The 24,586-nt window shown below is 43.9% G+C and overlaps 1 protein-coding gene across 1 annotated transcript in view; it reads right to left on the reverse strand.

Moving 5' to 3' along the window:
• The window catches only part of LOC118938840 (PDZ domain-containing RING finger protein 4-like), an 81,539-nt gene that overhangs the window by 13,691 nt on the left and 43,262 nt on the right, over nt 1–24,586 (reverse strand). The window contains exons 2-4 of the mRNA XM_036945235.1: nt 10,136–10,386; nt 8,735–8,837; nt 1,870–1,968 (exon numbers count right to left, since the gene is read on the reverse strand). Of these exons, the coding sequence (XP_036801130.1) occupies nt 1,870–1,968; nt 8,735–8,837; nt 10,136–10,386 (453 nt within the window). The remainder of the gene's footprint in view (nt 1–1,869; nt 1,969–8,734; nt 8,838–10,135; nt 10,387–24,586) is intronic.

A 24,586-nucleotide genomic window follows, 5' to 3' on the forward strand; every position in this document is an offset into this window, starting at 1 on the left:
ACTTTGTGACATCGGCTGATGTAAAAAGGGCTTTATAAATACATTTGATTGACGGGAATTTGATTGATATTTTAAAAAGTTAATTTATTTTATTTAACCTTTATTTAACCAGGTAGGCCAGTTGAGAACAAGTTCTCATTTACAGCTGTGACCTGGCCAAGGTAAAGCAAAGCACTGCGACAAAAACAACAACACAGAGTTACACATAAACAAACATACAGTCAACAACACAAAATAAAATAAAAATAGAAAAATCTATGTACAGTGTGTGGAAGTGTAGAAGAGTAGGGAGGTAGGCAATAAACAGGCCCTAGGGGAGAAAATAATTACAATTTAGCATTAATACTGGAGTGAAAGATGTGCAGATGATGATGTGCAAGTAGAGATACTGGGGTGCAAAGAGCAAGAGGGTAAGTAATAATATGGGGATGAGGTAGTTGGGTGGGCTATTTACAGATTGGCTGTGAACAGGTACAGTGATCGGTAAGCTGCTCTGACAGCTGATGCTTAAAGTTAGAGAGGGAGATATAAGACTCCAGCTTCAGAGATTTTTGCAATTCGTTCCAGTCATTGGCAGCAGAGACCTGGAAGAAAAGGTGGCCAAAGGAGGTGTTGGCTTTGGTGTATATAGTGAAATATATCTGCTGGAGCGCGTGCTACGGGTGGGTGTTGCTATGGTGACCAGTGAGCTGAGATAAGGTGGGGCTTTACCTAGCAAAGACTTATAGATGACCTGGAGCCAGTGGGTTTGGCGATGGATATGCAGTGAATGAATAAGCCATTTCAAATATAACATTGTTTTAGTTCCATTTCACCTTATGATCACTGGAGACAAATGTGAAACCAGTCATATGGCAGCAAACTGAAACATAGCTACCGAGTTGATTTAGGATTTCTAGAATGTTTTAATTATATGCCTGGACTGTTCACTGTGTTTTTTGCAACTTGTATCATGTTAAATATTAATGACTATCGGTAAACACCTTCAGGTAAACTCACATTAATTTACAACTGTCCCTTTACTGTTTGTTTCCTTACATTTTGCTAGAGGATTGCTAGCAATAGTAGAGCATATTAGGCTAACGTATTACAAGCTGTGCAGTAATTTAGGACGTAGCCTATTTGAATCAATTCTGGAACTCAGAGCACACGTAGCGGGTTAAACCTGGACCCTGGTGCACGGTTCACGACGACTGGACCGCTGTCATCACGGTTCTATGATCAGTGAGGATTATTACAGTAGATTTATAGGACTAATGTTCCACCCCTATTGTACACTTTTCTCACCTTTCAATATGTCATGAATTGAACAAGTGAATATGGAAAATTTAAGAATGAATCAAACCACTGTATTTTTGATTCACCAATATATGTTGTGCGTAAAGGCTCGCCAAACTTTTATGAAATTATTCATAAATACTTTCCTAACCCTAAATAATATACAAGATCAGAATATTTTAAAATCAACCAATTGGTGGTGAACAGGACACGAATATGCATACATTTACAATATATGGTTTTCTTTCATTGATTCCTAATATTCTGAACCGTTCTCTCCATCTATTCTAGTAAGCCTGTCGAGAAAATTATAATATAAGGTACACCAACTTTAAAGGAATGGTTGGTTATACATAAATGTACTGAAACCCCTATGAAACGAAAACTCCACAGGAAAATCTGATGGACAGCAAGTGGGAGTTTTTTCAGCAGTTGAATTAAATGTATTCAGCTAGGAAGCCACGCCTGCAAAGCCCGTTAACACCTGCATGAAGTCTGATTATCAGCTACTGAGAAGTGCGTAGGAAAGGCGTATTGGTCTGAATTGGTTCCATGGCTCCTAAGGATGCTGATGGTGGTGGTGGTTCTTACGTGGCTGACGTAGATAGCTGTATCCTCTTCATCGTCAGTCCGATAGCACAGCGTCAGACCCAACTTCTCCTGACTGTTGAGCCGACAGAGCTCTACCTGCTATAGAGACAGAATTCACAATGGAGAGGAGGAGGAGACGAGGAGAGCAGAGAAGGAGGAGAGGAGGAGGAGAGCAGAGAAGGAGGAGAGCAGAGAAGGAGGAGAGGAGGATGAGAGCAGAGAAGAAGGAGAGGAGAGGAGGAGAGAAGGAGGAGAGGATTAGGAGAGGAGAGAAAGAGGATAGGAGGAGGAGAGAAGGAGGAGGAGAGGAGAGGAGGAGGAGAGTCCAACAGAGATGTGTTACCGGCACAGACTTCATAATGACCTTGTTGGGCCCATATTCCAAAAACGTCTCAGCGTAGGAGTGCTGATCTAGGATCAGTTTAGGCTTTCAGTTTATAATTAATGGGCAGGGGGGATCTGATCCTAGATCAGCCCTCTCTGAAATGCTTTATGAATACTCTGAGCTTACTCTCTGAGAATTGTCACTGAGCTTGTTGCCAAGAACATACGGTACTGACTTCATTCATCGTATAGGAAGTAGGTTAGTGACACAGAAGGGTGAATTATCCTTTTCAAAAGTGAGATAAGTATGAGATAATTATACAGAAGCACTCAAAATCGGACGCTTCCAACATTAAGGCCCTCTGGTCATTTTTACTGAGGATATTCAGCTTGGAGCCAGTGTTGATCCCCGTTGCTGAGTAGGCTGTGGTTGCCACAGTGAGGAAATATTCACCATTCACTCTAGTGGGGTTCAGACACCAGTCCCTTCAAGCCTTGTTCCAGTTGTTCATGAAAGGGGAATGTCACCCTGGCCTTGCCATGGCATATAGCCATGACTATATTAACAACATGATGTTTTCATCATAAACATCACAATTATCTAGCTAGAACTCTGGCAGTTTCATTTCACTGTTAGTATCGGGAAGTTTTGACTTAATGTGTATTGTCTGCTCACAGCGAACTACAAAGTTCAGCATTCATAGCGAATGCTGATACCGCCTGCTAGGTAGAGGGGGCGTGCCCACAAACTTGAATAATGCCATTGTTTACCTCGAATGACCAACACAGAGTAATCTCAGAACATTACTTTGTAAACTTTTGTTTTTCACTATTGTTTGTTATCATGCCCATGTGGCGTTCTGTGCCTTGCTGTGCTCAGTACAACAAACGCAAAAATGTGTTACCTTCACTGTTCTACCTACCAGAGATTCACCCTGATTCTCCTAGTGGCTTGCGGCTATCAAGAATGATGCGGTGACCAAAGATTACCAGAGGGATTATCAGACTGGACTGTTAGGAAATCCATTTCGACGCCAGCTGAGACGTGATGAGATACCATTGATTTTTTTCCCTTCACAGCAAAACGGATTATTCTCAATTAGAAGTAAAAATAGAATTGTTGATATAGTATCTTTAAAAAAAAAACTTATTGGAGAAGGGACAGGAGCCAGACCACGAAGCACCACCCAACACAAGTTGTAGTCTTTACGAGACTGGAAACAATGCTTGTATATTTAGCAATGAATTGGACGATAGGAACATCGCTGAAAGACGTCCACTGGCCCTGTCCAACAAGGACAACCACATCTACATCCACAAACACATATAGTGTGATCAGTTTAACATAGAGCCTTATAGTGTGATCAGTGTAACATAGAGCCTTATAGTGTGATCAGTTTAACATAGAGCCTTATAGTGTGATCAGTTTAACATAGAGCCTTATAGTGTGATCAGTTTAACATAGAGCCTTCATGAAAAACCACAAAGTAGGATTACATTCATTTTCAGATTTCGCCCCCCCACCATCAATACACCGGAAGCTGTCATAGGGTGTATCATTCAGAGTGTGACCTGCCTTCCTCCTGGGCAGTTACAGTGGGGCAAAAAAGTATTTAGTCAGCCACCAAGATGAGAGAGGCCTGTAATTTTCATGATAGGTACACTTCAACTATGACAGACAAAATGGGAAAAAAATCACATTGTAGGATTTTTTATGAATTTATTTGCAAATTATGGTGGAAAATAAGTATTTGGTCACCTACAAACAAGCAAGATTTCTGGCCCTCACAGACCTGTAACTTCTTCTTTAAGAGGCTCCTCTGTCCTCCACTCGTTACCTGTATTAATAGCACCTGTTTGACCTTGTTATCAGTATAAAAGACACCTGTCCACAACCTCAAACAGTCACACTCCAAACTCCACTATGGCCAAGACCAAAGAGCTGTCAAAGGACACCAGAAACAAAATTGTAGACCTGCACCAGGCTGGGAAGACTGAATCTGCAATAGGTAAGCAGCTTGGTTTGAAGAAATCAACTGTGGGAGCAATTATTAGGAAATGGAAGACATACAAGACCACTGATAATCTCCCTCGATCTGGGGCTCCACACATGATCTCACCCCGTGGGGTCAAAATGATCACAAGAACGGTGAGCAAAAATCCCAGAACCACAGAGGGGGGACCTGGTGAATAACCTGCAGAGAGCTGGGACCAAAGTAACAAAGCCTACCATCAGTAACACACTACGCTGCCAGGGACTCAAATCCTGCAGTGCCAGACGTGTCCCCCTGCTTAAGCCAGTACATGTCCAGGCCCGTCTGAAGTTTGCTAGAGAGCATTTGGATGATCCAGAAGAAGATTGGGAGAATGTCATATGGTCAGATGAAACCAAAACAGAACTTTTTGGTAAAAACTCAACTCGTCGTGTTTGGAGGACTGTGAAGCAAGGGGGTGGAAACATCATGCTATGGGGCTGTTTTTCTGCAAAGGAACCAGGACGACTGATCCGTGTAAAGGAAAGAATGAATGGGGCCATGTATCGTGAGATTTTGAGTGAAAACCTCCTTCCATCAGCAAGGGCATTGAAGATGAAACGTGGCTGGGTCTTTCAGCATGACAATGATCCCAAACACACCGCCCGGGCAACGAAGGAGTGGCTTCGTAAGAAGCATTTCAAGGTCCTGGAGTGGCCTAGCCAGTCTCCAGATCTCAACCCCATAGAAAATCTTTGGAGGGAGTTGAAAGTCCGTGTTGCCCAGCAACAGCCCCAAAACATCACTGCTCTACAGGACATCTGCATGGAGGAATGGGCCAAAATACCAGCAACAGTGTGTGAAAACCTCGTGAAGACTTACAGAAAACATTTGACCTCTGTCATTGCCAACAAAGGGTATATAACAAAGTATTGAGATAAACTTTTGTTATTGACCAAATACTTATTTTCCACCATAATTTACAAATAAATTCATAAAAAATCCTACAATGTGATTTTATGAAAAAAAAAATCTAATTTTGTCTGTCATAGTTGAAGTGTACCTATGATGAAAATTACAGGCCTCTCTCATCTTTTTAAGTGGGAGAACTTGCACAATTAGTAGCTGACTAAATACTTTTTTGCCCCACTGTATGTGTGAAACACATATCACTGTCCTATAAATGCCTCAGACATGATGAAAACAAGCCCAGATTCCCCCAGGGAGAAATCCCCCTTTAACTGACACATACTTTGGTGCCTCAACTTTACTGAGACTAACATGTTGATCAACAGCTCATAGGGAGTAACACACAGTTCTCCAGTAAGTCTCTGCAAAGGGTGATGTAATATGTGTGTGTGTGTGTGTGTGTGTGTGTGTGTGTGTGTGTGTGTGTGTGTGTGTGTGTGTGTGTGTGTGTGTGTGTGTGTGTGTGTGTGTGTGTGTGTGTGTGTAACGGATCTTGTCCTCCTCTTCTGAGGAGGACGTAGCGAGAAGGATCGGAGGACCAAAACCCAGCGTGGTAAGTGTTCATGATTAAATATTTAATGAATCACAACTGAACACAGAAAATACAAAAACAATAAAGTGAACGAAGGAAAACCGAAACAGTCCTGTCTGGCAACAATACACAAAGACAGAAAATAAACACCCACGAAACCCAGGTGGGAAAAGGCTACCTAAGTATGATTCTCAATCAGAGACAACTTTTTTTTAAATTTACCTTTATTTAACTAGGCAAGTCAGAACAAATTCCTATTTACAATGATGGATCTAGGAACAGTGGGTTAACTGGTCTAGGAACAGTGGGTTAACTGGTCTAGGAACAGTGGGTTAACTGCCTGTTCAGGGACAGAATAACAGATTTGTACCTTGTCAGCTCGGGGGTTTGAACTTGCAGCCTTTCTAGTCCAACGCTCTAACCAATAGGCTACCCTGCCACCCCAACTAACTACACCTGCCTCTGATTGAGAACCATACTAGGCCGAACACAAAAACCAACATAGAAAAACAAACATAGACTGCCCACCCCAACTCACGCCCTGACCATACTAAAACAAAGGAACTAAGATCAGAACGTGACTGTGTGTGTGTGTGTGTGTGTTTGTGTGTATTTAAATGTAAACCAACTGTATCACTCAAACAAATTCAACAAGTAACCCAGTATCACCATGACATGCTGTGACATTGGTACTAAAGCTGCACCATTCCACACCAGTTAAGACTGCAATTGATGTTGAATTATTGTCTGATAAATGACATTCCACCTCCTGTGGTCTTTGCTTATTCTTGTTGTGTGGTTCCTAATCTCCCCTCACCATGGTAACACATGTCCACTGCCCAGAGGGTGGTCTGTACATCAATAGCACTAAAACCTCATATCAAATAAAACACAGATGGGTGTCCCACTGGGGATGTCTTTGATGGTGGCACTGATGGCATTTACTACACAGCGTGTTCCCTTAATGTTGCAGGTGTATTAACCCCTGTCTGTTTGGTCACTGCTGTGTTGGGAAGAAACAGAAAGATATCATTTTACAGTTTGACATTTTGCTCTGCCAAAGTTATTTTACGTGTGGAGTTACAGTTGGATGGCAGGGGGTCAAAAGAAGGGACTATATCAGGGATACCCTAATTAAAGGGATAACCTCATTAAAGGGATAGCCTAATTAAAGGGATACCCTCATTAAAAAGAGAGGCTAATTAAAGGGATACCCTCATTAAAAAGAGAGGCTAATTAAAGGGATAGCCTAATTAAAGGGATAGGCTAATTAAAAGGATCGCCTAATTAAAGGGACAGCCTAATTAAAGGGATAGCCTAATTAAAGGGATAGGCTAATTAAAGGGATATCCTAATTAAAGGGATAGGCTAATTAAAGGGATAGGCTAATTAAAGGGATAGCCTAATTAAAGGGACAGCCTAATTAAAGGGATATCCTAATTAAAGGGATAGGCTAATTAAAGGGATAGGCTAATTAAAGGGATAGCCAAATTAAAGGGACAGCCTAATTAAAGGGATAGCCTAATTAAAGGGATAGCCTAATTAAAGGGACAGCCTAATTAAAGGGATAGCCTAATTAAAGGGATAGGCTAATTAAAGGGATAGCCTAATTAAAGGGATGGCCTAATTTCCAAAGGATTCTGGCTGGCAGTTGGGAAAGATTTTAAAACAAATATTAATTTATTTGACATCTAGCTACAACAAACAGAGGACAAACAGAGGAGGGAGGGCACTTTTGACTAGGACTCAGCTGTTATTGGCGAGTAGACTCCACACTTCCACACAGTTTAGAACAGGGTCAGAACGGTCGAGAAAAGTGGTTGACACGAACGCACCATCACTGTTGATTAACTACCATGTACTGAGAGATCAGAGAACACTAGCTCACTACTGCCAGAGGGCATTACTAGAGAGAACAATCCCACTGAGTAGTACAGGACACAACCTTGTAATCTGGAGACGTTTGAGCTTAGATTAGAGACTCCCTCCTAGAGTGACAAATCACAGTGTGTCGTGCAGACAGTACATTAACTCTTATAGGGCTACAGGACACAACCTTATACTCGTCAGCACGGGACCTAGTAATAATCTGTGGATGTACTGAGGTTAGAGAGACCACGATAGTCTTGATTAGAAGATCATCTGTATCTGTGTGTTGTTTTTATAGCGAGCCACTGGGAAGAAAAACCTCCCACAGCTGCCCTGTAGCTGTCCTTAAGTTACACGGCAGTAGTGTGAAGCCAGGCTAAACACATCCTTCACAGCTAATGTTCCTGAGCTGCCGGGGCTACTGAGGAGCAAGGGCATTCAGGGTACAGTTAGATACACTTGACTGAACAAAGAGTAACTGAGGGCCAGCTGTGTGAGGGGAAGGAGTAGCCATAACAACAGTAATCAGGTCACGACCTGACACTGACCCTGCCTCAGTTGGGCTGGCCAGACTGTGTGTGTGTGTGTGTGTGTGCGTGTGTGTCCACCTGCCTGCGAGTGTGTGTGACTGTGTGTGCACTTGTGTGTGTGTGTGTGTCTGTGAGTGTGTGCTCGAACTTCACGCTGTCTCTCATCCCTCTCTCACACAGAGAGACATCCATCCATTTAGTCAGAAGTGGCCGTTAAACCACAGCTGACAGCAGAGGAACACTAATGACCCAGAATCCTGTGCAGCGAACCACGGGCACCCATTATACGAGCAGCACCACTGCACAAACACACACACTACCACGTCACCCATCACCTCACGTCTCCCACGGTCACTGCCTCTCTGACACAAATTACAATCTCCACCCAGCCTCCCAGACAGGCTATTTTTCAACACTCCAACTGTATCTGAAAAGTGTCATTGTTTATAGGGAAAACATACCAACTTGAGGTAATAAGATTCATGCCGTTATTTTAATCTTTATCATTCCGATGACATAATGAGCTACGGGGGAGACGTGTTTGTAATTATCTTTGCAGTGAATAAGTAGGGAACACTGTATTTGACCAAGAGACAGATGACTTGTCAATATAACCGCTGTGGGAGAATTGTCATCGCAGGAACTTGTGTGGCTCCATATTGATTTACCTCATACTCAAACTCCTCTGGCCTGTCCACTTCAGCTGGGGTGTTGGAGAGGTACTCTGGACACTCGTAGAATTCATGCTCCATGGTGTGGATGGAGTGACAGCTGAGGAGAGACAGAATGAGAGGAAGAGAGAGGGGGAAGAGGAGATGTGTGAGTTGCAAGCTGGTTTCAACACCTTTCTCCCTGTGTGGTGCATATTGGTCGCTAACATAAAATCCATTTTACAACCTCCAGGAAAGCAACTAATGACAGGGATCTATACACACATCGTTTCATTTTAAACATGGACACATTTTAACAAGACAAAAAACCCATGTAAGTGACAGAAGCTGTGAAAAGACAGCTTTGTCTCCTCTGTAATTGATTGATTAACAGATGGTTACCTGGCACCTATACAGAGACATGTCAGCCCTGGTATAACCAGCCCACAGTAACATCACTATTGTTTAGAATCACAACAGCATCCATTCTGCCTCCCCCTTATCAGCCGTATCACAGACCAGGGAACGGATGATTTTTAGTTTATAGGACATAATGTATTTCATTTCTGGCCCAGTAAAGACCTATAAATAGACTGAGAATGAACGTAGCGCTGTATAACAGTCACTCCGTTTGTTTTTAATCACCTTGTAAACTCTTAAAGGGAATGGATGCAGCAGTCTGGCTGCACTGCAGACACAATGATTACATGCCAGTTGGAGAGCATCCTAATGACATTAAAGGGATGTGATCAGCTGTACTGGGGAGGGGGCTGTAATGCTGCTGTCCTCCATGATACAGTAGAGGCTCTGATCAACCACATCAGGTTGATGTAACCCATAATAAAGCATCTCCATCTTGAGGAGAACTATCCAAGGGGACACTCATACAAATGTAGACATTCCCCACAGTAAGTCACTTTGGATAAAAGTGTCTACTAATGGCACATATTATTACATTATCCACATGTTATTCATTCATATTCAAGGGGTAACCCACGTTCTCTCTGAATAAAGGGGTTATCTATTAGAAAGTTCCGGCAGAAAATTCAGGCCAAACCCATGAGTCACATACAGGACATGTATTACTCAGACAGAGTTCTACAACAATGGTTCTCAAATCCTGGCTCCCTGTATATTAACCACTAGTGAGGTTATCTCTATGGCAACATGACCGACAGCAGGAAGGGGCAGATAACAGGTTAGGGTTAGAGTTGAGGGTTAGGGTTGAGGCTAGGGTTACGGTACATTTTATGGTTAGGGTTAGGGTAAGGGATAAGGTTCATGTTAAGGTTAGGGTAAGTTTTAAGGCTAGGGTAAGGGATAAGGTTAATGTTAAGGTTAGGGTAAGTTTTAAGGCTAGGGTCAGGGTAAGGGATAAGGTTAATGTTAAGGTTAGGGTTAGGATTAGACGCCCCTCACCTGTCTGACAGCAGAAAGGGGCAGATGTCGGGTACAGGTGGAGTAGCAGGCCTCAGCTTAGCCAGGGCCATGATGTGTTCAAAAGTGATGTCCGTCTGCGTGCACACGTCCACCACGTGAACTTCCTGTAATGTCTGATGTGAGTGTGCGGGGTTGCCATGGCGACGGACGACCTGCACCACAATGGGGTCTCTTCTGATGACCTCCACCATCTCGTCATGGCTGGCCTTGGAGTAGTCCCTGCCATTCACCTGAACAGGGAAGAGATAGAAGAGTCTTAAACCTATGTACACAGTACAGGAATAACTAGGTGTCTATGGGGTGGGAGACAGAAGAGTCTTAAACCTATGCATACTGTACAGGAATAACTAGGTGTCTATGGGGTGGGAGACAGAAGAGTCTTAAACCTATGTACACAGTACAGGAATAACTAGGTGTCTATGGGGTGGGAGACAGAAGAGTCTTAAACCTATGCATACTGTACAGGAATAACTAGGTGTCTATGGGGTGGGAGACAGAAGAGTCTTAAACCTATGCATACTGTACAGGAATAACTAGGTGTCTATGTGGTGAGTCAGTATCACAAAAGCTAGACTCTTCCCACAGCCAAGTCCCTACCATTCCCAAGTCCCTACCATTCCCAAGTCCCCACCATTCCCAAATTCCTACCATTCCCAAGTCCCCACCATTCTGAAGTTCCTACCATTCCTAAGTCCCTACCTTTCCGAAGTTCCTACCATTCCCAAGTCCCTACCATTCCCAAGCCCCTACCATTCCCAAGTCCCTACCATTCCCAAGCCCCTACCATTCCCAAGTCCCTACCTTTCAGAAGTCACTACCATTCCCAAGTCCCCACCATTCTCAAGTCCCTACCTTTCAGAAGTCCCTACCATTCCCAAGCCCCTACCATTCCCAAGTCCTTACCTTTCAGAAGTCACTACCATTCCCAAGTCCCTACCTTTCCGAAGTTCCTACCATTCCCAAGTCCCTACCATTCCCAAGCTCCTACCATTCCCAAGTCCCTACCTTTCAGAAGTTCCTACCATTCCCAAGTCCCTACCATTCCTAAGTCCCTACCATTCCCAAGTCCCTACCATTCCCAAGTCCCTACCATTCCCAAGTCCCTACCTTTCAGAAGTCACTACCATTCCCAAGTCCCTACCTTTCCGAATTTCCTACCATTCCCAAGTTCCTACCATTCCCAAGTCCCTACCATTCCTAAGTCGCTACCATTCCCAAGTCCCTCCCATTCCCAAGTCCCTACCTTTCCGAAGTTCGTACCATTCCAAAGTCCCTCCCATTCCCAAGTCCCTACCATTCCGAAGTTTCTACCATTCCCAAGTCCCTACCATTCCTAAGTCCCTACCATTCCCAAGTCCCTCCCATTCCCAAGCCCCTACCTTTCCGAAGTTTCTACCATTCCCAAGTCCCTAGCATTCCCAAGTCCCTTGCATTCCCAAGTCCCTAGCATTTCCAAGTCCCTAGCATTCCCAAGTCCCTAGCATTCCCAAGTCCCTAGCATTCCCAAGTCCCTAGCATTCCCAAGTCCCACCAGATAGAGATGGAGGTGTTCTGTTAGTCGTATGTCGGGAGCACACAGAGAAGCAGCATATGTGATACTGTAGAGTGCACCTAGTGATCCAATTACAGCCTGCTGAGTACCAGTCTGTTTCTGCATCAGCCAACACCTTTGTCATTGTCTTGCCAAGGCAACAACATAAGCCATTTGAAAACCCTATTATATACTTGTATTTCAGAGAAGCATTACAATGCTACGATTTCACACACTGATCCTCCTTTCTTCTCCATTCTTATTCATATCCAGTACTGAACTGACTTACTGAGCCCTCCTACCCACCACCGAACAGAACAGTGGACCCCTGGGACTAACAGTTCAGTAATGATCCCTGAGAGCCTGGGTGAGACTGGAGAAGAAAAGCCTGTCAGTTTTAAAGGGCACCTGCTGTCTCTCCAGGGGAGGGGGAGGTGGAGAAGGCCAGGGTGGAGGCCTCTTCCCCTGGGTTGGACTGGTCTGAGCTCTGGGTCTCTGTCTCTGGGTCTGATCATCACAGCACTGTGGGGTTCAAACTAGATGTCTGGGTTTCAGTGGGAGGTACACTCATCATACCATACCATGCCAAGTAACACCTGAGCTGAGGCTAGGGTTAGGGTTGAGGCTAGGGTTGGGGTTGAGGCTAGGGTTAGGGTTAGGGTTGAGGCTTGTGTTAGAGTTGAGGTAAGGGTTGAGGGTTAGGGTTAGGGTTAGAGTTGAGGGTTAGGGTTAGAGTTGAGGGTTAGGGTTGAGAGGATTTCTGTTGGTGTCAAACCTTGGGTTGCACGGGCCTATTGCAACTTCCTTCTCTGTCTGTATATTGCAAGTCAGTCTGGTCTGAGGCAGAGAGCTGAGGCTAGGGTTAGGGTTGAGGTAAGGGTTGGATGTCCCTCATCTGTCTAATGGTCTGCAGTCATCTGTGACCTCAGATACACGGTTTATCCAATTACAGAGCCTCATTACAGTACAGATGTCAAATTCATGTTCAATCAATCACATCCTCAGATTTATTTTCAACACGGATTGTTGAAATGTGTCAGGATGCCAAACTGGGGCACGCACACACACACACACACACACACACACACACAAACATACGCACATGGATACACATGTACGCACCCACTGATACACACACACACACTTACTTACCTAACCCTAACCCAGAACTGAATGAATCTATCTATTATTAAATGAGATGCAGAAATAAAGAAATAGATGGTTGCTCTATTCAGCTCTGTAATGAGTTAGAAACCAGCTCCATTTATCTCTGTAATGAGATTGAAACCAGCTCCATTTAGCTCTGTAATGAGTTAGAAACTAGCTCCATTTATCTCTGTAATGAGATTGAAACCAGCTCTGTTTATCTCTGTAATGAGTTAGAAACCAGCTCCATGTATCTCTGTAATGAGATTGAAACCAGCTCCATTTAGCATTGTAATGAGATTGAAACCAGCTCCGTTTATCTCTGTAATGAGATTGAAACCAGCTCCATGTATCTCTGTAATGAGATTGAAACCGGCTCCATGTATCTCTGTAATGAGTTAGAAACCAGCTCCATGTATCTCGGTAATGACTTAAAAACCAGCTCCATGTATCTCTGTAATGAAATAGAAACCAGCTCCATGTATCTCTGTAATGAAATAGAAACCAGCCCCATGTATCTCTGTAATGAAATAGAAACCAGCTCCATTTATCTCTGTAATGAAATAGAAACCAGCTCCATGTATCTCTGTAATGAAATAGAAACCAGCTCCATTTATCTCTGTAATGAAATAGAAACCAGCTCAATGTAGGCAAGAGAAGCCATAAGGATGATAGACAGATACAGCACATGGTACATGTAAGGTACATGTAAGGTGTGTGTGTGTGTGTGTGTGTGTGTGTGTGTGTGTGTGTGTGTGTGTGTGTGTGTGTGTGTGTGTGTGTGTGTGTGTGTGTGTGTGAGTGTGTGTGTGTGTGTGTGTGTGTGTGTGTGTGTGTGTGTGTGTGTGTGTGTGTGTGTGTGTGTGTGTGTGTGTGTGTGATGCATGACAGAGTCTGCCCAGATGAAGCGGGAGCAGATCAGGATATCCCCTGAGTGTCCACAGCTGACCCAGAGGGAGAGGGAGCAGATCAGGATATCCCCTGAGTGTCCACAGCTGACCCAGAGGGAGAGGGAGCAGGTCAGGATATCCCCTGAGTGTCCACAGCTGACCCAGCACACAGCACAGAGACGACAAAACTAGCTAGCCACTGACTGATTAAGTACTGTAAAACCATGAAACCTTAGTTGACCTGAACTACCCTCACTGTCAGAGTTACTTCCTGGATCAGCACCCAGCAGACACCACACAATGTAGAGAACGTAACTGACAGAATAAAACAACTAGCTGTTAATTTACTGAATCTAAACCCAGAGACCTTGGTGGACCTGAGCTATCCTTACCTGACTGACTATTAGATCTCCTGACTGACTGTTAGATCTCCTGACTGAGTGTTAGATCTCCTGACTGAGTGTTAGATCTCCTGACTGAGTGTTAGATCTCCTGACTGAGTGTTAGATCTCCTGATTGACTGTTAGATCTCCTGACTGACTGTTAGATCTCCTGACTGAGTGTTAGATCTCCTGACTGAGTGTTAGATCTCCTGACTGACTGGTAGATCTCCTGACTGACTGTTAGATCTCCTGACTGACTGTTAGATCTCCTGATTGACTGTTAGATCTACTGACTGACTGTTAGATCTCCTGACTGAGTGTTAGATCTCCTGACTGAGTGTTAGATCTCCTGACTGAGTGTTAGATCTCCTGATTGACTGTTAGATCTCCTGACTGACTATTAGATCTCCTGACTGAGTGTTAGATCTCCTGACTGAGTGTTAGATCTCCTGACTGACTGGTAGATCTCCTGACTGACTGTTAGATCTCCTGACTGACTGTTAGATCTACTGACTGAGTGTTAGATCTACTGACTGAGTGTTAGATCTCCTGACTGAGTGTTAGATCTCCTGATTGACTGTTAGATCTCCTGACTGACTATTAGATCTCCTGACTGACTGTTAGATCTCCTGACTGACTGTTAGATCTCCTGACTGAGTGTTAGATCTACTGACTGAGTGTTAGATCTACTGACTGACTGTTAGATCTACTGACTGAGTGTTAGATCTCCTGACTGAGTGTTAGATCTCCTGACTGACTGGTAGATCTCCTGACTGACTGTTAGATCTCCTGACTGACTGTTAGATCTACTGACTGAGTGTTAGATCTACTGACTGAGTGTTAGATCTCCTGACTGAGTGTTAGATCTCCTGATTGACTGTTAGATCTCCTGACTGACTGTTAGATCTCCTGACTGAGTGTTAGATCTCCTGACTGAGTGTTAGATCTCCTGACTGACTGGTAGATCTCCTGACTGACTGTTAGATCTCCTGACTGACTGTTAGATCTACTGACTGAGTGTTGGATCTACTGACTGAGTGTTAGATCTCCTGACTGAGTGTTAGATCTCCTGATTGACTGTTAGATCTCCTGACTGACTATTAGATCTCCTGACTGACTGTTAGATCTCCTGACTGACTGTTAGATCTACTGACTGTTAGATCTCCTGACTGAGTGTTAGATCTCCTGACTGAGTGTTAGATCTCCTGACTGAGTGTTAGATCTCCTGATTGACTGTTAGATCTCCTGACTGACTGTTAGATCTCCTGACTGACTGTTAGATCACCTGAATGACTGTTAGATCTACTGACTGACTGTTAGATCTCCTGACTGACTGTTAGATCTCCTGACTGACTGTTAGATCACCTGAATGACTGTTTGATCTACTGACTGACTGTTAGATCTCCTGACTGACTGTTAGATCTACTGACTGACTGTTAGATCTCCTGACTGACTGTTAGATCTCCTGACTGACTGTTAGATCTCCTGACTGACTGTTAGATCTCCTGACTGACTGTTATATCTACTGACTGACTGTTAGATCCTCCAGGGTGAATGGGTGAATGGCTGAAGCCTTAGATCCACTCTGTTTCGTCTCAGTTGTGATCCATGCTCCGTTTGGATCTCATAGGATCGCGGTGCAACTTCTCTCTGCACACACCCTTGCTGCATCCAGGTTCCTGTAGTGGTGTCTCGGAGTCGTACATGATCTCCAGGTTTCAGTTCAGGTAAGTGTCTTGCACTCTTGTCGTGTCGCTGTTTTTGTTTGTCTTTCTGTTTTTCCTTCGCGAGTTTGACTTTGTGAGCACCTCTGGGTGTTAACAAGTCCTCATGGATGGGTAGGTTGGTTCTGATGCGACGTCCCATCAACATTCGTGCAGTTGAAAGTCCGTTCTGCAGCGGTGTGCTGCGGTAGATCATCAGATTTTTTAGGAAATCCTCCTTTCCATCGTGTGCCTTTTTCATCAGACCTCATCAGACAATTTTGACTGAACTCTCTGCTAAGCCGTTGGACCTTGGGTAGTTAGGGCTGGAGGTGTTGTGTCGGAATCCCCAGTCGTCAGCAAACGATCGGAATTCAGAACTTGAGAACTGTGGGCCATTGTCCGAGTACAGTTCAGACGCAACCCCATGTCTTGCAACGACTGATTTCAGGTAGGTGATTACAGCTTTGCTGGAGGTAGTTGGCAGTGTTGCTACTTCAGGGTAGTTTGAGTAGTAGTCGGTAACAACATTGTGACTTATGCCGTTGCAGTCAAAAAGGTCAACTCCAACTTTGTAGTAGGGTCTGTTGGGTACTGGATGAGGCATTAGCGGCTCTGCTTGCTGCTTTGGCCTGTAGGTCAAACATAGTTCACATGAAGCAGTGGTCTGCCTGATTTCCTGGTTCATTCTTGGCCAGTACATTACTTCTCGTGCTTGTCATTTGCATTTTTTCTCACCCAAGTGGCCCTCGTGTATTTTCTGTAGCATTTCTTTGCATAGTGTCATGGGAATGACAATCTTGTTGCCTTTGAACTCTATGTCATCCACAATGGTGAGCTCTGCTCTGCACATCCAGTAATCCCGTATTCTCCTTGGACAGTTGTTTTTCTGTGCGGGCCATCCTATCAGTGTTGTTTCTTTCAACTCTGTCATTCTTTGGTCAGCTGCGGTCTCTCTTTTGATCTGCTCCATTCTCTCTGAAGACACAGGAAGTGATGCTACGATCATGTCGACGTAGGCCTGAATCTCAGTGTTTTTCTGTGTGCCGAAGCTCTCCTTCTTGTCGACTGCTGCTCGAGAAAGAGAGTCGGCGGCAAACATGAACTTTCCCGGGGTATAGATCATCTTCACATCATACTTTTGCAGTCTGATCAACATTCTCTGGATTCTCATTGGACAATCATTCAGTGGCTTAGACATGATTGACACCAATGGTTTGTGGTTTGTTTCTACTTCGAAGTCTTGTCCGTAGACGTATTGGTGAAACCTTTCGCAAGAGTTTGTGCTCGCCAGTAGTTCTTTCTCTATTTGTGCATACCTTGTCTCTGCACCTGTCAAGGATCTGGACGCATAAGCAACGGGTTGCCATGTGTCGTCATACTGTTGCAGAAGAACTGCTCCCAGGCCAAACTGTGATGCGTCTGCAGAAATGCTTGTGCTTTTCTCTGGATCATAGAACCTGAGCACTGGCTCTTCTGTGATTGTCTTCTTTAGGTTTTTGAAGCAGTTTTCCTGGTCATGGAACCATTCCCATTCATTTTTCTGTTCCAGAAGACATCTGAGTGGAGCGGACTGTGCTGACAGTTAGGGTATGAACTTTGCAAGGTAGGTGATCATGCCCATTAAGTGTCTCACATCGTCCTTGTTCTTCGGACGCTCCATGTTGTTGATGGCTGATGTTTTCCTCGGGTCTGGTTTGACTCCGTCCTCTGAAAGTACATCTCCCACGAAGGTAAGTGTTTTCACACCAAACTCGCATTTGTCCTTGTTTAGTTTTAGGTTGACTTTCTGTGTCAGATCCAGCACTTGTCTCACTCTCGCATCGTGTTCTTCTTTTGTGGACCCCCAGATGATGATGTCATCCATCATAGTCTCCACTCCTGGAATGTGCTCGAAGATCATGTGGATTGTCTTGCGGTAGACCTCTGGCGCTGAAAGAATCCCATATGGTAGACGAAGAAATCTGTACCTGCCCTCAGGTGTGCCTCAGGACTACCTGACATGATGACTCCTTGCTGTCCCCAGTCCACCTGGCCGTGCTGCTGCTCCAGTTTCAACTGTTCTGCCTTATTATTATTGGACCATGCTGGTCATTTATGAACATTTGAACATCTTGGCCATGTTCTGTTATAATCTCCACCCAGCAGAGCCAGAAGAGGACTGGCCACCCCACATAGCCTGGTTCCTCTCTAGGTTTCTTCCTAGGTTTTGGCCTTTCTAGGGAGTTTTTCCTAGCCACCGTGCTTCTACACCTGCATTGCTTGCTGTTTGGGGTTTTAGGCTGGGTTTCTGTACAGCACTTTGAGATATCAGCTGATGTACGAAAGGCTATATAAATACATTTGATTTGATGAATGTGCATAGCCTTGAGCTTGCATCATCTAGCTTCATTTGCCAGAATCCTAATGAGGCATCAAGCTTACTGAACCACATTGCTCCAGCAAACTGTGACATTATCTCTTCTCTGGTTGGCATCTTGAAATGCTCTCTCTTGATTGCTTTGTTGAGATCTCTCGGGTCTAGACATATCCTGAGATCGCTGTTCTTTTTCACCACAATAACCAGTGAGCTTACCCAGTCTGTAGGTTCATCCATTTTTGTGATGACGTCCATCTTTTCCATGCGTCCGAGTTCCTCTTTGAGCTTTTTCCTCAGTGCAAATGGAACTTTACTGCATGCATGCACAACTGGAGTCATTTTGTCAACAGTACATTTTGTGATCTCCTGGTAAACATCCAAGACCCTCAAACACATCCTCATACTCAGCCAGTAGTGATTCTTGGTCATTTTCAGTCTGTGATGTCACTACATACACTCTTTTCAACAAATTGAGCTTTTCACGTGCATTGATTCCTAGAATAGGCTGTACACTCTTTTCCACAATCAGCAGCTGTGCTCTGAACTGCTTTCCTTTGTGCTGTAAAGTTACTATGCAGCTCCCTTTGACTGGTACGTTCTCCCCAGTATAACCAGTAACCTTCATTTCCACCGGGTGTATTTTGCTCTTCACCTTCAGTGTTTTGTAGTCATCCAGAGATAACAGGTTTACCTGTGCTCCAGTATCAAGCTTGAATGGTATTATAGATTCATTCACCTTCAGTGTTTTGTAGTCATCCAGAGATAACAGGTTTACCTGTGCTCCAGTATCAAGCTTGAATGGTATTATAGATTCATTCACCTTCAGTGTTTTGTAGTCATCCAGCAACAACAGGTTTACCTGTGCTCCAGTATCAAGCTTGAATGGTATTATAGATTCATTCACCTTCAGTGTTTTGTAGTCATCCAGCGACAACAGGTTTACCTGTGCTCCAGTATCAAGCTTGAATGGTATTATAGATACATTCACCTTCAGTGTTTTGTAGTCATCCAGCAACAACAGGTTTACCTGTGCTCCAGTATCAAGCTTGAATGGTATTATAGATTCATTCACCTTCAGTGTTTTGTAGTCATCCAGCGATAACAGGTTTACCTGTGATCCAGTATCAAGCTTGAATGGTATTATAGTTTCATTCACCTTCAGTGTTTTGTAGTCATCCAGAGATAACAGGTTTACCTGTGCTCCAGTATCAAGCTTGAATGGTATTATAGATTCATTCACCTTCAGTGTTTTGTAGTCATCCAGCAACAACAGGTTTACCTGTGCTCCAGTATCAAGCTTGAATGGTATTATAGATTCATTCACCTTCAGTGTTTTGTAGTCATCCAGCGACAACAGGTTTACCTGTGCTCCAGTATCAAGCTTGAATGGTATTATAGATTCATTCACCTTCAGTGTTTTGTAGTCATCCAGCAACAACAGGTTTACCTGTGCTCCAGTATCAAGCTTGAATGGTATTATAGATTCATTCACCTTCAGTGTTTTGTAGTCATCCAGCGACAACAGGTTTACCTGTGCTCCAGTATCAAGCTTGAATGGTATTATAGATTCATTCACCTTCAGTGTTTTGTAGTCATCCAGCGACAACAGGTTTACCTGTGCTCCAGTATCAAGCTTGAATGGTATTATAGATTCATTCACCTTCAGTGTTTTGTAGTCATCCAGCAACAACAGGTTTACCTGTGCTCCAGTATCAAGCTTGAATGGTATTATAGATTCATTCACCTTCAGTGTTTTGTAGTCATCCAGCGACAACAGGTTTACCTGTGCTCCAGTATCAAGCTTGAATGGTATTATAGATTCATTCACCTTCAGTGTTTTGTAGTCATCCAGCAACAACAGGTTTACCTGTGCTCCAGTATCAAGCTTGAATGGTATTATAGATTCATTCACCTTCAGTGTTTTGTAGTCATCCAGCGACAACAGGTTTACCTGTGCTCCAGTATCAAGCTTGAATAGTATTATAGATTCATTCACCTTCAGTGTTTTGTAGCCATCCAGCGATAACAGGTTTACCTGTGCTCCAGTATCAAGCTTGAATGGTATTATAGATTCATTCACCTTCAGTGTTTTGTAGTCATCCAGCGACAACAGGTTTACCTGTGCTCCAGTATCAAGCTTGAATGGTATTATAGATTCATTCACCTTCAGTGTTTTGTAGTCATCCAGCGACAACAGGTTTACCTGTGCTCCAGTATCAAGCTTGAATGGTATTATAGATTCATTCACCTTCAGTGTTTTGTAGTCATCCAGCAACAACAGGTTTACCTGTGCTCCAGTATCAAGCTTGAATGGTATTATAGATTCATTCACCTTCAGTGTTTTGTAGTCATCCAGCGACAACAGGTTTACCTGTGCTCCAGTATCAAGCTTGAATGGTATTATAGATTCATTCACCTTCAGTGTTTTGTAGTCATCCAGCAACAACAGGTTTACCTGAGCTCCAGTATCAAGCTTGAATGGTATTATAGATTCATTCACCTTCAGTGTTTTGTAGTCATCCAGCAACAACAGGTTTACCTGTGCTCCAGTATCAAGCTTGAATGGTATTATAGATTCATTCACCTTCAGTGTTTTGTAGTCATCCAGCAACAACAGGTTTACCTGTGCTCCAGTATCAAGCTTGAATGGTATTATAGATTCATTCACCTTCAGTGTTTTGTAGTCATCCAGCAACAACAGGTTTACCTGTGCTCCAGTATCAAGCTTGAATGGTATTATAGATTCATTCACCTTCAGTGTTTTGTAGTCATCCAGCAACAACAGGTTTACCTGTGCTCCAGTATCAAGCTTGAATGGTATTATAGATTCATTCACCTTCAGTGTTTTGTAGTCATCCAGCGACAACAGGTTTACCTGTGCTCCAGTATCAAGCTTGAATGGTATTATAGATTCATTCACCTTCAGTGTTTTGTAGTCATCCAGCGACAACAGGTTTACCTGTGCTCCAGTATCAAGCTTGAATGGTATTATAGATTCATTCACCTTCAGTGTTTTGTAGTCATCCAGCAACAACAGGTTTACCTGTGCTCCAGTATCAAGCTTGAATGGTATTATAGATTCATTCACCTTCAGTGTTTTGTAGCCATCCAGCGACAACAGGTTTACCTGTGCTCCAGTATCAAGCTTGAATGGTATTATAGATTCATTCACCTTCAGTGTTTTGTAGTCATCCAGCAACAACAGGTTTACCTGTGCTCCAGTATCAAGCTTGAATGGTATTATAGATTCATTCACCTTCAGTGTTTTGTAGTCATCCAGCGACAACAGGTTTACCTGTGCTCCAGTATCAAGCTTGAATAGTATTATAGATTCATTCACCTTCAGTGTTTTGTAGTCATCCAGCGACAACAGGTTTACCTGTGCTCCAGTAACAAGCTTGAATGGTATTATAGATTCATTCACCTTCAGTGTTTTGTAGTCATCCAGCGTCAACAGGTTTACCTGTGCTCCAGTAACAAGCTTGAATGGTATTATAGATTCATTCACCTTCAGTGTTTTGTAGTCATCCAGCGACAACAGGTTTACCTGTGCTCCAGTAACAAGCTTGAATGGTATTATAGATTCATTCACCTTCAGTGTTTTGTAGTCATCCAGCGACAACAGGTTTACCTGTGATCCAGTATCAAGCTTGAATGGTATTATAGCTTCATTCACAGTCAAGGGCACAATCCATTCTGCATTTACTGCATTGCATATTTCCACAGAATCAACAAAGAATTCTTCAATCTCCTTCTTCACTGTGTGAACCTTTTTCTTTGTAGCCTCAGCTTTTACAGCATTTTGAGAAATTATTATTTTTCCCACAGTTGTTACATGATTTGCCATATGCAGGGCATTTTTTGGGGCTTGTGGATAAATCCACATTTTTCACATGTAGTGTTTTGATTTCTCTCTTTTGCTTGTTTTTGTTTTGTAAGGCGTTATGTGTGGTGCTCCTCTCTTGTTATTGGATACACTGACGTCTCTTCCCTGCTCAGCTCTTTACCTTGTGCTCTGGTGGTTTCAGCTGCTCAACACATATTCACTGCTTTATCCACAGTTAAATCTTACTCACGCAGCGATCTCTCCTTGAGTCTATTATCAACTATGTCACAGACTATCCTGTCTTTCACTAGTGAGTCTTTCAGATTTTCAAATTCACACGTTTTGCTCAGTGCGTTCAGCTCAGCCAAATACTGGTCAAAACTGACTCCTTGTTTCTGATCATGAGAGAAAAACTTGTATCTCTCAAACTTGACTTTCTGGCTTGGTACAAAGGACTCCTCAAATTTAGCCATTAGCACAGTCAATGTCAAGTTTGCCTCGTCTTGCTGAAAGCTATTGTAAATGTCCAATGCATCCTCTCCAATAACATGCAGAAAAATGGACCACTGGCTGCTAGGGAGATATTGAATCTCTGCTTGAAACGTTTACAATTGTCAGCTAAATTGCCTGTTAACTGCATAGGAGTAGGAGGACTAAGGCTATCCATGACGGAGAACAGGAACAGTGTCAATTTCCCTTACTTCAGTATGTCAACTTGCTCGTCAACAGATTCCATTGCAGCCTCACTCTAGCTGCTGTCACTCTCGCTGCTGTCACTCTCGCTGCTGTCATTCTCGCTGCCGTCATTCTCGCTGCTGTCATTCTCGCTGCCGTCGCTCTCGCTGCCGTCATTCTCGCTGCCGTCGCTCTCGCTGCCGTCGCTCTCGCTGCCGTCGCTCTCGCTGCCTTCGCTCTCGCTGCCGTCGCTCTCGCTGCCGTCACTCTCGCTGCCGTCACTCTAGCTGCTGTCACTCTCGCTGCTGTCACTCTAGCTGCTGTCACTCTAGCTGCTGTCACTCTAGCTGTTGTCACTCTCGCTGCTGTCACTCTAGCTGCTGTCACTCTAGCTGCTGTCGTTCTCGCTACTGTCACTCTCGCTGCTGTCACTCTAGCTGCTGTCACTCTCGCTGCCGTCACTCTAGCTGCTGTCACTCTAGCTGCTGTCACTCTCGCTGCTGTCACTCTCGCTGCTGTCACTCTAGCTGCTGTCACTCTAGCTGCCGTCCCTCTCACTGCTGTCGCTCTCGCTGCTGTCACTCTCACTGCTATCACTCTCGCTGCTGTCACTCTAGCTGCTGTTACTCTCGCTGCCGTCACTCTCGCTGCTGTCACTCTAGCTGCTGTCACTCTAGCTGCTGTCACTCTCGCTGCTGTCACTAGCTGCTGTCATTCTCGCTGCTGTCACTCTAGCTGCTGTCACTCTAGCTGCTGTCACTCTAGCTGCTGTCACTCTCGCTGCTGTCACTCTAGCTGCTGTCACTCTCGCTGCTGTCACTCTCGCTGCTGCGGCTCATTGTCCTCGCTCTTGCAAGCTAGCATCTTCGACTTCTCACGTCACTTGACTTGTGGTAGAATGTTCAATTTTAGTCACGGAAATTTGCAGAGTTACTCCTTTCTTTTCTCTGTCTCGTCATAGCGACTACCAATCTGACACCATGTTCCTTATTTAATGACAAACTGGGGCGTAGGTTTAACTACTTTTAATGAACATATACTTTAGCTAGAAAACTCCATGTTTAGCCATGCAAGGCATTCTTCAACCACCTGCCCCAGCATAGCCTGCTGGGTAACGTAGTCTACATGTTATTAACACATAACAACACAGTATCTATGGTATTGTCAGCGGTTTGACGACTGGATTGATGTCTGAGAGTAATGCTTTTTTGATCGAAGCTTACTTTCTCATAACGTCAACACAGCTTCCTAACGTGTGCAACCTGAAACGTACACACAGACATACTGTATCTCGTCTCATACGGTAAGGAAACATACAGAGAACACCACATGAGGTACTTCCTGGTTCCCTCGAGGTAAAGGTTACTGATGTCAATACAACATGGCCCCCATGGACCTGTGTGTGTTTGAAGTGAGAGCTCTTGTCTTCCCCAACCCCAGTCTGTGAAGGTCAGTAGTTATTGTGGTCTACCACAGGGTGTAGGGGTCAGGAAGAGACCCTGACAGGAGACAGGGCTATCAGGGTAGTAGTCCTATATTGATTATAGACCTTAATAATATCAGGCTACTCAAGTAAAATGTCAAATGATTTCATCAATAGACCTGTTCTGTGTAGCTCTGGTTGAGAGCTAGCCTTGTCTCCAGCCTTTCCTGTTGAGGTCTGTTATCTCAAGATAAGAGCAGAATATGTTAGCCAGTGATGCTCCACTACAGTCTATGAGACTGTATCCTGTTTACAGACATTAAACACTTCATGTGTTGCATAGACTGGTATTCAGTGATTTGGCCCTACAGACAGTAAACTCTTCACGTGTTACATAGACTACCCTGGAGCGCCAAGTGGACCAGATGATTGAGTAGAAATAGAAATATGTTTGTCAAAAAATGTCTACCCTCTTCAATGACATCACACTTGCA

The sequence above is a fragment of the Oncorhynchus mykiss genome, chromosome 15 (assembly GCF_013265735.2).
Source record: "Oncorhynchus mykiss isolate Arlee chromosome 15, USDA_OmykA_1.1, whole genome shotgun sequence".
Taxonomy (NCBI): Eukaryota; Metazoa; Chordata; class Actinopteri; order Salmoniformes; family Salmonidae; genus Oncorhynchus; species Oncorhynchus mykiss.